Source organism: Canis lupus, chromosome 21, assembly GCF_048164855.1.
Source record: "Canis lupus baileyi chromosome 21, mCanLup2.hap1, whole genome shotgun sequence".
NCBI lineage: Eukaryota > Metazoa > Chordata > Mammalia > Carnivora > Canidae > Canis > Canis lupus.
Window position 1 is genome coordinate 45773287 of NC_132858.1, and position 17373 is coordinate 45790659.

General features: G+C 37.7%; 1 protein-coding gene across 4 annotated transcripts in view; it reads left to right on the plus strand.

The window, feature by feature from the left end:
- POU6F2 (POU class 6 homeobox 2) overlaps window positions 1-17373 on the plus strand; it is a 476258-nt gene that overhangs the window by 25506 nt on the left and 433379 nt on the right. The window contains exon 4 of one of the 4 annotated variants that reach the window (XM_072791626.1): window positions 5216-5326. The exons of the other annotated variants lie outside the window; for them this stretch is intronic. Within the exon in view, the coding sequence (XP_072647727.1) occupies window positions 5309-5326 (18 nt within the window). The 5' untranslated portion in view covers window positions 5216-5308. The remainder of the gene's footprint in view (window positions 1-5215; window positions 5327-17373) is intronic. 4 annotated transcript variants of the gene reach the window in all.

Here is a 17373-nt window from a genome sequence, read left to right on the forward strand (position 1 = left end):
TTACACAGTTAACAAGACAAGTACGATGTTTCACCAACGCTTATCACACATCAGCAACTAGCATCAGACTCCTCTTCACTATAATTCTCCTACTAAATATTCTTAGGCCCTTCCCTGTCTCCTGGCCTCTCTAGTCTCTCAACACGCATGCGCACGTGCGCAACACACACACACACACACACACACACACACACACACAGGCACACTGCCCTCTCCAGTTTACAGCTAGACATTAACCTCTCTCTTTTACATTTAAGCCCTGGCCTGAAGACTGAATGCTTACGAGCTTTGTTTCTCTTTCATAAGTCACAAATGGGGACGCTCAAACATATTTGTCGCAACGGAATAAAAATGCTCTGAAATTTGACTTATAGACTAGAAAAGGCTGGACTTACAGGAGGCATTTGTTCCCACCCTTGTCCCTTGGTGTCTCCGTGGCCCCCACATGCAGGGTCTGCAGCAGTGTTTGTCCATCCTTCTTAACAACATGAACTTGCCTTTTCCTTATATCTTATTTTTTGATACCTGGCAAATCAAAAATGACCTGTTCCGTGTTCTTTGTTCAAGCAGACTGATAAATGGAGGTATGCCTCCATGTTAATAGTGAACTACCGCACAGTATTTATAATGTAAAAGAAGTTTCATGGCATTACAGTATATTAACCTTCAATATTAATGTAATGAGGGAGATTTCACATGGGGCAGGTGAGACAGTTGTTTCTGGGTGAATAGTTTACCCAACCTCTCAACCTATACCAGTTACAAGGCCACTTCCTCTGCCCTTATGCAATGCTTGTACTTGATTGTGCCTGTATGGTTTGCAGACAGCTTAAAAAAGCTTAGGGTCTAGTATCACTCAATTCTCATGCTGAACAAAATATGCTAGAAAGATCATTTTGCATCACACCCAATTTTGATTTTTTTTTCTTTTCCTTTTCCTTGTGTCTTTTTTTTTTTTTTCCATTGGGTTAAAGTTCACAATCAGAGTTGAGGACAAGTCAATGATGATTGATTAATTAATTCATGTGATTTTTATTAAGTACTGGCTATGAGCCAGGTACAACATAATGCATGGGAGATAGAATAATAACCAAGGTAATTGCAGTCATTGTCCTTATCTACATGAGAGTGTAGATAGGGAAAGAAATGAAAAACCAGTAAAAAAATAAAGAAAAATACTAAACAGTGATAATTATCAGCAAGGAGATAAAAGGTTTCACTAAGATGGTGAATTATGATTGAAACTGTAACACTTACTTCAGATGGTGATATAAGGAAAGGCCATGTTTAAGCTAAATCCTAAAGGTTGAATGGTCAGCTTGTGGAGAATGGGGCTGGTGATGGAGTGGGAGAGTTGGGAATGATGATGGTGGTGGAAATGATGATGGAATTGGTAGTAGTGATGTGATGATGATGGTGATGGAGGTGGTGGTGGTGATATGATGGTGGTGATGTGATGATGATGATGAGGAGGAGGATGGGGATGGAAGTGGTAATGGTGATTATGAGGAATAATGAAGACTAAAACTACTCTATGGTAAAAATGGCAGAGCTACATCAAATGTTACTCTCTGACATTTTATCCAAGAAGACCTAGAAATAACAATTAGAAAGATATTAAATAATTTATTTAATCTTAATTTTCCCTGGCAACAATTTACTCTTGAAACTATAAGTAGCAAAAGTGCAAAAAATATTTCCATAACCTTCTGTATTTTCTTTTGTAGATAATGATACTAGAAAAATAGAAAGTGACTGCTATTATTTTGTTCTTCTTTAGGCAAAATCCAGGAGTTTTGAAAGCAGTTTCTTTACATAGTACTAGTTTTGACTTGAGGTCAATGATTTACAAGTATCAGGGAGAAAAATAATATTTTGGGGGCAGTAAATTGATTACTGACATGCTGTTTTGGTAATTTGTTGACTTGATTAATTTTTTTCAAAGCAGTAAGTTTATTTTTCTCTTTAGAAAGAATTTCTGAATATTTCCTGATGGTTATCTCCTCCTCCCCTGCCATGCTCTTCCCTCTTTTCCTTCTCTTCCCGCTCCTGCCAAAACATCCTTAACCTAGAAAAGTATTAATGTTAAATGACATTACAGAGATAATGTTTTGAAACTTGCTGAGTTGCTGTTAATTATATTCAGTCTTTCCCATTATCTATGGCAGAACACTGTAGGAAAAACCAGAACATTGTATTTATCTTTTGTTTTTGAATTTGAGATTTAAGGACATGGAAAGAATTTCAGTAATTTTGTTAAGTGAAAAATCAAGTTATAAAACATTATGTACTAAATGCTTCAATGTTATAAATACTAAGACAACATAAAACATCAAGATTATAATAAGATGCTAATCACCTACGAGTGGGATATTTTGAAAAAATTTGTTTTTTCTTTTCTTAAATTCTAAAATTTCAGTGATAAAAGGGATACTTTCAAAATAAACTATATACATAACATTGGCTTGTTTTGGCCTTTGGCCTGGTAATTCTGGTCATTTAGGAAATAATCAGAGACTTGGGTGAACAAATTGTGTCCCTCTTGTCACTTATATTACTACTCGCATACACAAAGGATCTGGTGTCTAAAAAAGTGGGGAGTGGTTAAATATATTAAGATAGATTCATAGATCATGTGACATTAAAAACATATTTTCAAAGCAGTTGAATGATCATTCCAATGTGTAATGTTAAGTGAGAAAAAAATTCATTTATGTAGTGAGATACTAATTACATAAAAATGAAAATGTATCAGGTTAGGAGAAAAGACCGTAAATAAATAAGCCCACTTTGGGCCATGGTAATTTCTAGGTGTGGGGAATCATGTTTCTTCAGTTTTCAAGGAATAAGCACCCCCCTTAAAATGAGGTATATAAGCATTATTATTCTTTTTTAAAAAGAATCAGAACAAGATGACCCAGAGAGGAACCATTCAGATATTTTGGTGAAAATAATCAGCCCTGGAACATGTTGCTTTTCTCTGTGTTCATTCAGTGGCCCCAGCAAACAGTAGCACATGATAGCCTTGAATTTCTCAGACACTATTGAAACTCTAGAAAGATTCAAAGCAATCCCCAGCTTCAGGTTTGGACTATTGACTTGTCTAACTGGTTACAGCATGGACATATTATTGCTAATATGACTATTAGACATGTTGCTAACTCTTTGCAATTGATCAGGAGAGTTCCAGCACATCACGAGGCCGCAGGAGGGTATATCTTCAAGGCTTTTGTGCATACTGGCCATACAGGATAAGAATGGGCTGTATTAACCTCAGTGCCCCTGTTAAACTACAGGACAAATCTGTCGTATGAACTGACCAATCGATGAGGCATCCTTGGACCTCTGACTTAGGGGAGGAAAATTGTGGCCTAGCCGTGCCCTGCACAGAGGAGACCCTCAATAAACAGGTGGACCGCTCGGGGTCAAAGCACATTTGATCCTGACTATATCCCATCCCACGGTTCTAACTGGAAAGTAGGTGCTTTATGTATGCTGTTGACATGAATGGTCCCTGTCTGGGGTTAAAAAAAAAAAGGAAAAACAGGAGGAGTAATGGTATTAAGAGTAATAAAAAGAAATTGAAAACCATGGCTGCCAATTATCATGCACCTGCAGCGTTCCAGGCCCTGCAAGAGAGGCTGGCATTTGTCTTCACATTTCCCAGTGGCGCCCACCCCTGAGCTGCCACGGGACTCGCCTTTTTCCTGATGGTTATGACATGTCAAGAAACACAATGGCCAGGCCCCCAGCATACATGATATCTGATGCCCTTCACCCCCCTCCCTCCACCTGCCCACCGTTCCTTTTTGGTCTGCACCCTGATGGTGTTCCATCCTTGTCCGAGGCAGATGAGATTCAAGGTGAGAGAAAGAACAAATCCTGTAAGGTAATTCTGACACTCACCTCATCTTCATAATCTTCCCTGAGCTTCCTCTGTGGCTCACCCTGGTATTGATCGAGGCCCAGGCTAGAGCCGACCGAGGCAGGGGGCTGAAAACCTTTCCGCGCCCCCCGCGCCACTGTGCCTGTTTCAGCTCCGAGAAGAAAAGCCTGCTGTGAAAACAATCAGTGCATTTGCTTTAGATCTAAGTGATTCCAACTAGGTCGATGCTTCATGCTGATGTGTTGAAAACATTTAAAAAATTTCTCAGAGTTTGACTTCCACGGGAACATTGCGGTGTGTGTCTGCAGTTGTGTTTTCACTGACGTGGCCACCACTGCTTTCTGCCACAGTGCACAAAAGCAGTAGGCAAGCGACGCTTTTGTCTGCCTGGAGGTTCCCTACGAATGCATTTTGGGGAAAGGGAGGGACATGTGCACAGGTTTGGCTGCTAGCCACGTGTGATCCTGACCTACGGTGGCAGGGGTTTTGGTTTTTGTTTGTTTTGCCCCTGAAGTGCATATGACGCAGTGTTGACCAAGTATAAATGTGAGTGGCTGGACAACCCTCCGGTTTGGTTTGGAGTTTTGAGATTTTTGTCTGTTCGGGCACAGACTTTTTGTAAGGCCAGTCATTTATAATGACGCCAAGAGTGGCTTTCTCCTCTAAAGGGTCCATCGGATCTCTGCAGCTTAGGTACATATTCAGAAAGAGCTGGAGCGCTTCATCACATCCAGGCATCAAGTGGTAAAAGAAGCATTACAGAAAGGAGCTCTCTTCACCCCAATGAATGGTTATTCAATCTCTAGTAGTGGGGTGGCGGGGCAGGGGGCGACTCAGGACAATATTTAGTGGTAAAAGCACAATAGCAAATTTCCCACCTGAAAAAGTAAGCCTCGAAGGACCGGAACCCTGTACCAGCATTTTTGTGGTGTTGGGGTACCCGATAAGAGATGAGATGTGCAAGCTTGGAGGGGTCGGGGCATTCATAAACTTATTAAATATGGTCATGTTTCCAAATTCTTCATCCTCGTTATTAATAGCAGGCCCCAGATTTGTAAAGAAGAATCTAAACCCTAAAACTAATCTCCAAACCATACCTTCCAAATTACTTTTCCTTCACTTGGAGGTGAGGACAGAGGATTGACATAAGGGCTTTTTTTTTTTTTTTTTTCTTCCCAGAGAGTTCCCTGGGAGATCTGTGGTTCAGTCAGTCAGAGTTAGAACTCAGTTGGTCAGTCGGCCAAGTCCTATAAAAACTATGCATGTCACTTTAGCTGTGTTTTCTTTGCAATGCCGTCACTTAAATCGAATGTTGGGATTTTCTCCTAGGCATGACCTGTCTGGGGTTGTGTTACCCTGTGTGCTGTTTACTGGCAAGACGCTGAGAGAATGTTCTTGTAATGATCCAAGAGGAAGTGGCAAATGAATGCTCTTCTTCAGGTATTTTGTTGACTTTTAAAATGCCTACCAATAGGAAAATTTCCACAAAACCACAACTCTTGAGTTTACTGTATAAATCTGGGAGAAAGCCTCTTCGTGTTTCCTTTAGTGAAATGAGTATGACACGCTCTGATCTGCTGTTTCTCTCAAAGCTTAGATGATTTGTTTTTGTTGTTTGTTTGTTTTGTTTTTAGCCAGAATTATTCCTTAATTCATTGCCTGTTCTCACCTCTGGTTAGTGCTGTATCCATGGGTGATACTGTGGTTTATTTGCTGAGCACCTGCACTGAGTACATGTTGTTTATACACTCGACTATGAGAGCTTATGTTCTAAATACAAACTGCATATAGATGGCCCCCTGTGGAATTTTGTTTTTGCTATTTTATACCTCGTTTTAAAGAATAAGATAAAGATGTTGTGGCTTTCGTGGGGAAAGATACTATAGATCTTTGTGTATTGCTTTACATTTGTATTTTGATAAATCTTTCTACCTGGAAAGCCCCAAATGTGTTCAGGGCATTAGGTCAGTGATCCTCATAGCTTCCTTAGGAAGAAGGTAGGATGAAAATTTCAACTGAATGTACTCCTTGAAGGCACACAAGACTGGTGCTTAAGGGGGACCTGGGTCAGTGCTCACGGGTCTGGGAATAGGACCTGTCTGTGGCTTTTTAGATTTCTTCTCTTTATATTAGATGTTTGCTTCTCTAAAATGAGACAACTCTTCAGAATGTCTTGGTCCATAGAGTTTTATTTTTTTTTTTTTTTTTTTTTTTTTTTTTTTTTTTTATTTTTTTTTATTTTTTTTTATTGGTGTTCAATTTACTAACATACAGAATAATACCCAGTGCCCGTCACCCATTCACTCCCACCCCCGCCCTCCTCCCCTTCTACCACCCCTAGTTCGTTTCCCAGAGTTAGCAGTCTTTACGTTCTGTCTCCCTTTCTGATATTTCCCACACATTTCTTCTCCCTTCCCTTATTTTCCCTTTCACTATTATTTATATTCCCCAAATGAATGAGAACATATAATGTTTGTCCTTCTCCGACTGACTTACTTCACTCAGCATAATAGAGTTTTAGACATGGGAGATAATGTAATCAACAGAGTTTGCCATGATAATACTATTTCACAGTGGTCCCCAGCTTGAAAAAGGCAGCGTTTATGTAAAATCGTGTCTCCCCCCCCCCCTGCTTTTTTTCCAATAACACCATTTGGCTAAAAACATGAAGGATGTAGAGCTGCTGCAAGTCAACGAGTTGGGGCAATAATCTGAAATGTCATCTCTCCAGCACTGCTTCATTCATTTAAAAAACGAACTCCTTGGGTGTGCTGTAGAACTACTATTTGTACTTTAAATATGCTACCAAGAGCCCTATTTGTAGAGAATTTATGCACTTAATTTATGTACTCAGCTTGTCAAGTTACTTTGTTTCTGGATTTTTCCCCCCAGAGCAACAGGAAGAGTCTACATCGAGCTGCAAAGAGAAAAACTATCGGCTTATTATAAGCTTATACTGGCTCATGCGTGAAGCTTAGGCTACTATAGATTTTCCAGAAAATCAAATATGGATGTTGCGAAAATATCTTTTCTTGCCAGAAGAAGCGACTCATTATGGGACCGTTAACTGTCGATCTCTTGGGAGTGTCTTTAAGCGGTTATTTAAAAGCCAGAGTTTACCCGCAGAACTTTCAGAGAAGCATAACCTGATGCTGGCAGTTCAGCAAAGCTGCTTTAAATGAACATTTCCCCACAGGAGATTATTTCAGATGAGTCTGTGGAAATAGCAGGTGGCATGGAGTTCTCTTTCAGCTCATTGGAAAAGCAAGTTTTCACGATGGTAGATGTTTTACATGTAAAAATGAAGGTGAACCTACTGAAAAATAATGGATAAAATTAGTTTTCCAGAAATAAGATTTTAGACATTGTTCAGCAACCTTCAATATTGAGAAAAATCCTTCTGTGCCTTGAGTAATATAAAGACAACATTATTGAGTACTTGCATGAGACGCCTATGAGAAGGGCAAGTCTTAATCCATCTGATGAATCCCATTAAAATATTGTTTGTGGAATCTCATGGATTCCGAGGAAGCTGAATTGTAAAGCTTTTCATGCTATTGTCAATTTTTTTTTTATTCTTTTGCAACCCTCTAATTGTCAGTATGGCCCAGTTCTGGAAAGGAAACTGCAGGCTTTTGTTTTTGTTTTTGTTTTGCTTGCTGGGCTTCCTCTAAACTTTGGGGATCATGTGGAGTACCATCTCACATATGCTGGAGAGCTCTTTTTCACAGAAGGCAATAAAAATATCCCTGGTTTAATAAATGGTGGGCCCTCCCTCATTCTTAGTTTCCTTTTGGCGGAAGCTGAATTATTTCCATAAAGCTATTGCTTCTTTCTTTCTGGTGCTGTTGACTCCCCGCCCCCATTTGTGGGGTTCAAGAGCCTTTTGGAAGAAGGGTGACATATGGGGATAGATTATTGGCTTCCTCTTTGTCGTTCCCATTCAGGTGACCACTGAGAATATTCAACATTTTTACTTATGGATATTTAAAAAACCCACAGAACTTAAACAATTATATCAGTAACATTGTCAGAATGTTCTATTTCATTAACAAGCAGAATTTTAAAAATATTTGGGTGCCTGTAGCTGTAATTATATCTATATCCCTTTTATCATGACATAAAGTGGAAAGATTTAATTTGGAGGTGGAAGTTGGTTTTAGGAAACAGATGAATTCGCTTATTCATTTGTTCATTCATTCATTCGTTTCATTCATTCATTTATTCACTGACTGATGGATATTTGTTCAGCTTTGTTACATGGTAGGCGTTTTGTTGAATGTTAAAGAAGAAAGTTAAAACATGTTTTTTGCAATCAAGGAGCATATGGTTTATTGAAAAAAAATAGTCAACACGTAATTACAATGTAATATTTGCCTTAGTTCACCCAACAAACAAATATTTATTAAATTCCTACTGTGAGCTGAGCAGAGTCCTAGGAATTGGGGTATGATGAGTAAGGTGTCTGCTGTCTTACAGTCCAGGAGACCTCATCTCCTGCCTCCTGCCACATGCCCCCTTAGCTGCTCTGGTGTGACTACACTGGGCATCCATCTGACTTCTTTCAGTTGCAAATAGCAGAAACCCAAATCAAGCTGTTATGCAAGAGAAGGTAATTCCCGGCTCACCTAAATGAGGAATCCAGGGATTAGGATTGTCTTTAGACCTAGGTAGACTCTGAGGTTCAAATAATTCTATCAGGGCTCTGTCTCTGTCTCCATGGCTCACCAGTATTTTCCTTTCTTTCTCCCATTACTTTCTCCTGTAGTAGGAAATATGTAATGATTCTGATTGCTCGTTCAATTTCTGTGTCAGTTGGCAGGAGTAACCACGCTTGAGGCAATGACCTGCACTTATTTGGGCACAAAACCTCACCTGAACTGGTAGGTTCAAATCATCCTCATATATTTTTCTTTCCTGTAGAAATGATAATTAGTGCAATGTTCCAGAATGTGCTGGAACTCTTGCTAAATATATATTCTAAGCATTGTGTGATGCTTGTAAAATCTCTACAATCCTGAGTTCTGATTCATATCTTGCTCCAGTGGAACTGTGTAGGGGACTGACTCTGAGGCCACATAATTTTTTTTTGTATTTATCCATAAGTTGAATCTAAAACTGGGGAAAAACCCCAATATTTGAACTAAATACTATAAAACACTATAAAAATAAAGTCTTTTTTTTTGTTAGAAAATAACAAAAAAAAGTGTATGTTAAGACAGACAATCTTATGTCTTCAAAGCAGTGTCACTAAAAGTAGAAATACAATTAATGAACGTTGGAAATGGGGAGGGAACTGGAGCAGGATATTTTTACTCTTACATTTTTTAATACAGTTTTGCTTTTTCATGAGGAAGATTCACTTCCCTCACCAAGAAAGTCATTACTTAGACTTCATTTGCTTTTGGAAGTAACACTTTCAGAGCTCGATGGCTCCAAGTTCTGTTGAGCCTGATTTCTGGATTTACTGCATGGCTATTTTCTGGAATTTCCTTTCATTTTGCTGTCTTATTTGGTCCCTGGTTTCTTAAATCCCAGATTTTCCTCACTTTTGAATTCCACTTTTTGTTGTTTTTTTTCTTGGAGTATATTATCAAGTGATTCCTTAAGAACAAATCCATAGATGGTAAATTTTGGGAGTCCCCACAAGTCTGAAAATGACTTTATTTTGTCATTACTCTTGATCAATAGCTAGAATTTAGACTCAAAATAATTTTCACTCAGAATTTACGAAGGCATATTACTCTACTGTTTTGGGCATCCAGCACTGCTTATGAAATGTCCAAAACCAATTTGGTCCTTCTTGCTTTGAAGGTAAATGTAATCTCTTTGGGAACTTTTGGGATCTTCTTGAGAATTCTGATGTTCTTGAAATTTTATAATAATGTGTTCAGATTCCCCCACCCCCACCCCGCTGCCACCACCCCATTCTTTCTGCATAGCACCAGGTGGGGTCTTCCAAAATGAAGATTTATTCTTTTTGTTGGATTGTTTAATCTTTGGATAATTTCATTATTTTATTCCTTTGATAAATTTCTCAAGTCCCTTTGGTTCATTGCCTCTTTCTGGAACTACTGGTAGACTGATGTGTGTCCTCGGATTGAGTGTGCTGAAATCCTTTGTATTTTCTGCTTATCTGTCATTTTTTTCTATATTCTGGAAAGTTTCCTTGACTTTTACATTTAGCATTCTATCAAGGTTTCAACTGTCAAGAATTACATTGTTGAATTTTCATAAACCCTGTTCCTTTTATCATTGCAACCTGTTCTTGTTTTATGAATGAAATAATTTTTTAAATCTCCCCCATAACCAACTGAAATTATTTTAAGATTCCCTGCTCTTGGGGATCCCTGGGTGGCGCAGCAGTTTAGCACCTGCCTTTGGCCCAGGGTGCGATCCTGGAGACCCGGGATCGAATCCCACATCAGGCTCCCGGTGCATGGAGCCTGCTTCTCCCTCTGCCTGTGTCTCTGCCATTCTCTCTCTCTGTGACTATCATACATAAATAAATAAAAAAAATTAAAAAAAAAAGATTCCCTGCTCTTCCCTGAATTATTTCTGTTTCCTCCAGCAACAGTGGATATTGCTGTTTATTTGGATTCTTTCGGTTACTTTTTGCTATGGTTTTTCTCAAGTATCTGACAATAGTTGATTGTCCGTTTGTATATTTCTGACTGAAACATAGGATAATTATTACATGTTGCTTTCATTTGCTACTTAACTATGTCAGCTCTCACCCTATGTTGTGTGGGACTAGGAGTAGTTGAGCAGCTTGGGTATGCCCTCTCAGATCCCCCAAAAAACTTGGCCTCCACTCTGGGGTCCCATCCTTCACTCTGGAAGCCAGTGCCTCCATTTTGAAAAATGTTGGCAAGGATCAGAGGGGACTGCCTCATTCAGGTCTTGATTAAATAATGCAGTCTTTTTATCAGGCTGTGAGATGAAATATTCAGAATGGTAAGAGAAAAGGAAAATGATTTTAATCGAGATACTCAAATATCTAATCAGGATATTATTACATAACAATCAGATGGCACCCATATTATTCTTTCAGTCTACTATTGATGTGATTTATTTCATTTCCAAAGTCTATGCAGAGGTGTTAATTTCCACAATTACAGCAGTGAGGACAGAGTGTGGGCTAACTGGTGTATCTGCTTGAGGAATTTGTTGAGATGGTCTGTATAGTCTTAGCCAGGACTCCTTTCATTACTGTTCCCTGGAAATTTGAAAAGAATATGTATTTAACATCTGTAAGATATGATGTTTCTCTCTTACTCTTTCTCCTCAATAAATCAAACTCGTAATTGTGTTATTCAAGTACTCTCTATATTTTTTTATCTACTTGATCTGTCACATTTTGAAAGAGGCATGTTATCTCCCTTAAGACTGCAGTTTCTGCCAATTTCTCATTGTATTTCTAAAAGTTCTTCTAATGTATTTTGCGATTAGTTTCTTTTTTCAATGTATAAAGTTTCTTGACATATCTGTTTGGCAGAGTGTACCTTTTATAAATATGAAATATCCCATTTAATGCATTTTGCTTCAGCTTCACTTTAATAGTAGTATTGCCACCTGCTTTCCGTTTGTTTCCATTTGCTTATCATTTGCTATTTTCAACCTTTATCATTTTATTTAAAGTGCTCTCTTAAACAGCCTCTGAACTAGGTTTTGCCTTTCTTCTCTAATTTTAGACATTGTGTCTCATATAAAAATTTAGCTCATTCCATGCCTTACCTTAATTGATTTGTTTAGTCTCGGTCTTATTCTTACCTGATACCTTCTATGTTTTGTGGCTTTCTCTCCCTTCCTACCTTCCTTCTTTCCTTTCTTCCTTCCTTCCTTTCATCTTTCCTTAGAGTGATCAATTTGTTTTTCTTACTGATTTAGTTCTACACCTCATTTATCTTCTACTAGTGAGGAATATTCATTTTTGTAAGAAATGTACTTGACCAGCTTTTTTTAACAGCAAGATCTAAACTGTATTTGTAGCCTCTCTCCATAATCCCAGGAGAAAGATAAGAATTTTAGTATTCATTCACTCCATCCCAGTTATGCCACCGTTTATTAAAAGTATATGAAATTTTGGGGGCACCTGGATGGCTCAGTTGGTTAAGTGACCAACTCTTGATTTTGGCCTAGATCGCGCATGATCTCAGGATCATGAGGTTGAGTTCTGTGTCCAGCTCCACATAAGGGTGAAGCCTGCTTGGGATTTTCTCTCTCTCACTCCTTCTGTCCCTGCCCCCGACAACCCCGCTTGCATTCTCTCTCTCTCTCTCTCTCTCTCTCTCTCGTTATCTCCTCCTCTAAAAAAAAATATATGAAGTTTTAGCTCCAAATTAATTAAAAATTAGTTTATTTTTCCTTTCAAAAATCCTTTCTTCAAAATTGATCTAAGCTTCAAAACATATTGTTAGCAATTTCTTATGCTTAGTTTTATTTTATTGGTTTTACTTCCAAAATATTTCCTGTGTAACACTACCAATTCCATCAACTATGTTGATTTCTATCTGCCTCAGTGATTTTTTTTTAATAGAAAGGACATGGAGGTCATATTATCTCAATTTTTGCATTAAAAAAAGGTGAAAATAGTGATTTATGTAAGAATAGAATTCCAGGAGAGTAGTTCATTTGCTAAATATTTCTGGAAATCTTAATGGCATTCCCTAGTGTTAGCTTGGAGGTCTGTATGAAAAAATACTTTGACTTATCTGTAAAGAATTGAGGAGATAAGGACAATGAGCATATTAGTATGCATATGTGTATATCCTGTCATTTTTGAGAATGCCAATAATTTTGGCATAATCTTCCTGTTTTCTTTTCATGATATTAAGTGATGGTGATAGTAGAGGATGATATTTTAAGTATTTTACTTGTACAAATAAAATTTGGCAACAATTTAAAGATTTTTTTATATTGGTTTCTAAAATCCAATTCTGGCAACCCACAGTGTTAGCATTTTTTCTATACATATTCATGATTTTATCTTTATCCTCTGAATTCAGACATTTGTCAAGACATGTCAGAAGATGGGCCCTTAAGAAATAATTCTGCCTTGCTCCTAGAAGACCTTTGGATACAACGACTGGTGACTTTATTCAACTCAGGAAAAATGTCTTTATTATATTCCTGATTAATGTTTTTCTTTCATTTTCTCTGTTCTTTTCTCTTTTCTTTTATGATACCTTGTATTTGCTATTTTCTGCATCCTTTTCTCTTGCCTTCCAGCTTATTAATCTATCTTTTCCCCCATTTGCCAACGGCTTGTTTTTCATGCCTGGAGACTCCCTGCCCTTTTCTCTGGATAAAATGTCTTCTCAAAATCCACTGAAATGGCTTGAATGTATATGTCTAGTCTAGTTCATGAGGTTCAGTTTCCTACATTCATATTTTCTATTCTGATATTAATTCTGTTATTAATTCTGGTTGCGTAGCCTGCTTCCCTCATCACCCCTCATTTTTTATAATAAAACACACAGATGTGCATTTCATTAAGTTTTTACTCTTGCGTGTGCCTGTGTTACCACTACCCCCACCAAGACGGCGAATGCTCTCGGGGGTGAAGAAAGCTCCCTACTGTCTCAGAGGCATTTGCTGTTTTGATTTTGTCATTATAGTTTATATTTTTCTTGTTCTAGAGCTTCATAAAAATAGAATCATATAGCGTGTTCCCTTTTATGTCTTGCTTCTTTCTCTCAGCATAATGTGTATAAGATTTTCATTCATGTTTTTGCATGGACCAGCATTTCTTCTTTTTTCCCTTTTCTTTTTTTTTTTTACTTTACTCCTCCCCTCCTCACTTTTCCTTTGAGGAATATTCCACTGGGAGGTAAACCTTGTTCATCCATTCATGTCTTAAATATTTGGGTAGTTTACAGTTCTGAGCTTCTATGAATAAACTGCTATGAACATTCTCATATAAGTCTTTGTATAGACAAGTTTTCATTTCTTTTGGGTAAATACATAGGAGTGGAATTGCTAAGTCATAGGGTAGGTATATGTCTAGCTTTGTAAGAAACTGCTAGCTTTCCAAATGGTTGAACCATTTTACACACTCAGCAGCAGTGTATGAGAGTCAAGCTGCTCCATGTCTTCACAGCACTTGGTATGGTTGGGTCTACCTTCAGGATTTCTACTAGGTGGTGTTGCATTGTGTGTGTGTGTGTGTGTGTGTGTTTTTAAAAAAGATTTATCTATCTATCTATCTATCTATCTATCTATCTATCTATCTATCATCTATCTATCATCATCTATTTATTTGGCAGAGGCTGTGTATGTGTGCATGAGCAGGGAAAAGGAGCACAGGAGGAGAGAATCTCAAGCCGACTCCCTGCTCAGTGCCAAGCTCCAGAACTTGATGCCACCACCCTGAGATCATGAACTGAGCTGAAATCAAGAGTCAGGTGCTTAAGTCACTGAGCCATCCAGGCGGCTCTCACTGTGGTTTTATGTTGCATTTCCGTGTTGAATAATGATGTTGGACATCTTTTTGAATACTTATGACCATTTGTATATCTGCCTTTTTAAAGTATTTGTTCAAATCTTTTACCTAATTTTTAAAGTTCATTTTAAATTTTGTTTATTTTTAAGACTTCTTTATTTATTTTAGGAGGGGTAGGGAGAGGGAGAGAGAAACTTAAGCAGATTCCACACTGAGCACAGAGCCTCCTGTGGGGGGCTCCATTTCACAACCCTGAGATCATGGCCCGAGCCTAAACCAAGAGTTGGATGCTTAACTGACTGTGCCAACCAGGCACCCCAAAATCCATTTAAAAATAATTATTTTGCTGGAGTTTTAAAATATGTTAGTATGGTAGCCCTTAATATATTAGTATGCTGGGATATATATACATATATTATATATATATATATATATATATATATATATATATTCTCTTTCTTGCTCTCTCTCTCTCTATATATATATATATAGAGAGAGAGAGAGAGATAGATCTATTTCTCTCTCTCTTTCTCTGATAGTTTCTGTCAATTTCTAGCTTGCATTTTTATTTCAGACAAGGTTTTCAGAACAGAAATTTTAGATTTTGATAAAGCCCAATGTTTTCCTTTTGTGGTTGATTTTTTTTTTTTTACTTTGTTTAAGATGCCTTGTCCCCCAGTGGCCATTTGGCAATATCTGCAATGTCTAGAGATGATTTGGGTAGGTGGGGAGCTACTAGAACCTAATGGGTAGAGGCCACAGGTACTGCTGAGCATCTTGCAGTGGACACTACAGCTTCCTCACAACCTAGAATTATCTAATGCCAAATGTCAATAGTGTCAAAGTTGAGAAATCTGGTTTAAAGTGACACACAAATGCCCAGATGACTTTTTCAGTTTTCTTTTTGGTGGTTTCTTATTAAGAAAGTTCTTTCATTGAATTTATTCATTTATAAGGCCTTATGGTCTCTATTATACCATAGCTACCATTTATTGAGCACTTACTATGATGCAGAAAATACCTCATGTATTTTCTGTATTATCTCACGTAAGTTTGACAAGTAGGTGTTCTCTCCACTTTACAGATAAAGAAACTGAAGCCAGAAAGGAAAACTAGGGGTCAAAGAGCCAAGATTTCTGTTTAGATCCATGTGATAGTTTCCTATGAGACTCAAAGTGTTCTTTGTGTTTATTTTCATATAAAATTTTGAATTATCACTTAAATTACTAATTGTGCTTTAATATTATTATAATACTGACACTACAAAAAAAGGTGTGCTATATTTGCATTATGATGATAGAATACTTCAGGTTGAAACACAGGGCAGTGAGGAGATAGATATTTTCATTTCCACTTTAGAGATTGCCAAGCTACGAAACAGAGGTCAAGCGCCTCATCTGATACCCAGGAATGAATTTAGGCAATTGACTGCTCTTCCCTCTATTTTTGTTTTTGTTTTCCATTTGACTGTCCAACTTTCTGATGATTGAAAGTAGTATAGAGTAGGTTTTGCTTAGGATTAATAAAAGACATAAGCAATTTTTCCTGACAGCCCAGAAAACAATGTAAGTAAACTACTTATGAAAATTGTAGTGTACCTCCAGAGTGCTTTGAGCAATTTGAATGAATAATAGGAAATATATTTGTATGCGGAGACCTTTGAGGCTTCTTTCAAAAATTATTGGGTACCTCTGATGCTACAGTGGGGTGTCTTTCCAGAAATCCTACCCATTACTGCACATGGAGTGGGTGTTCTCCAAATCACTCATTAGGCTTTCTGCTGCCATCCAGTAACATTGCTGTTCTGTGGCTCTGTGATGTAAATTAAGATTGTGGCAACCAGAGCTCAAAACCCCAAGCCCACTAGAGCTGTTTTCAACCTGTGCCCAAGCCTGAGGAGTACAATGCTGTGTCCTCAGGGACCTCTATGGAGAACAAAGGAGGAGACTGTGCCTGCCTGGACCAAGGTCCTCCAAATTCAATTAGAGCAACTCTGCTATTGTGATTTTTTTTTTTTTTTTACATTTCAGAAGTTTAATTTCAAGGGGCTTTATGACTAATAGTGCTTGAAAAGTTTTGATACGTGAGACAAAGCACAAACATTTAACACTGGAAAAATGGCTAATTGTGAGTTTGTCAATGTTACTTATCACTTCTCTCCCCCTTAAGTACGCAGCTTGAGCTCCATCCATAGAAAGTTTGTGCAGTTCTCTGGAATTATTTGAAGGGGTCTTATTATTTCATATCTCCATCTATTAGTACATGCTGGATTGTTTTGCTTTGTACTCTTTGACATTCCTTTCTCCTTGGGGTATGAGAATGTTTGAATTTAAAAGAGAATGCCAATTTGTATTTCAAATGGATACACCAGTTTATATTCTTCCCAAGCATATTTAAGAATGTCCATCGACCCATGTGCTCTCCAACACTTGGTGAAATCAAATTTATTAATTTTTTCCAATCTAAGGAGAATAAAATTGTAACTTACTGTTTTTTAATTGCATTTCCCTGAGTATGAATGAAGCTAAGCATCTTTTCATAGACTTATTTGCCATTTCTTTTTTATTTTCTGTGAAAAGTCCATTTTGTTTTGTTTTGCTGACACTTTCTATTGGTTTTCCCATATTATATATTCATTATGTATTCAGAATACCAATATTTTGTATAATATTCATTCTAAAAATAGTATCTCTATTTCTGCCTTAGATTTTTACTTTCTTTGTGGTGCATTTTGATGGGCAGAAGTTTTTAATTTTGATGCAGATAAAATTAATGTCAAAACTATTTTATGGGGGGATCCCTGGGTGGCTCAGCGGTTTGGTGCCTGCTTTTGGCACAGGGCGAGACCCTGGAGTCCCGGGATCAAGCCCCATATTGGGCTCCAGGCATGGAGCCTGCTTCTCCCTCGGCCTGTGTCTTTGCCTCTCTCTCTCTCTCTGTCATTAATAAATAAATAAATCTTTAAAAAAAAAAACTATTTTATGGTTGTTGCTTTTAGTGTCATGCTTAAGAAATCTTGACCCACCTCCATGTTTTAAAGATA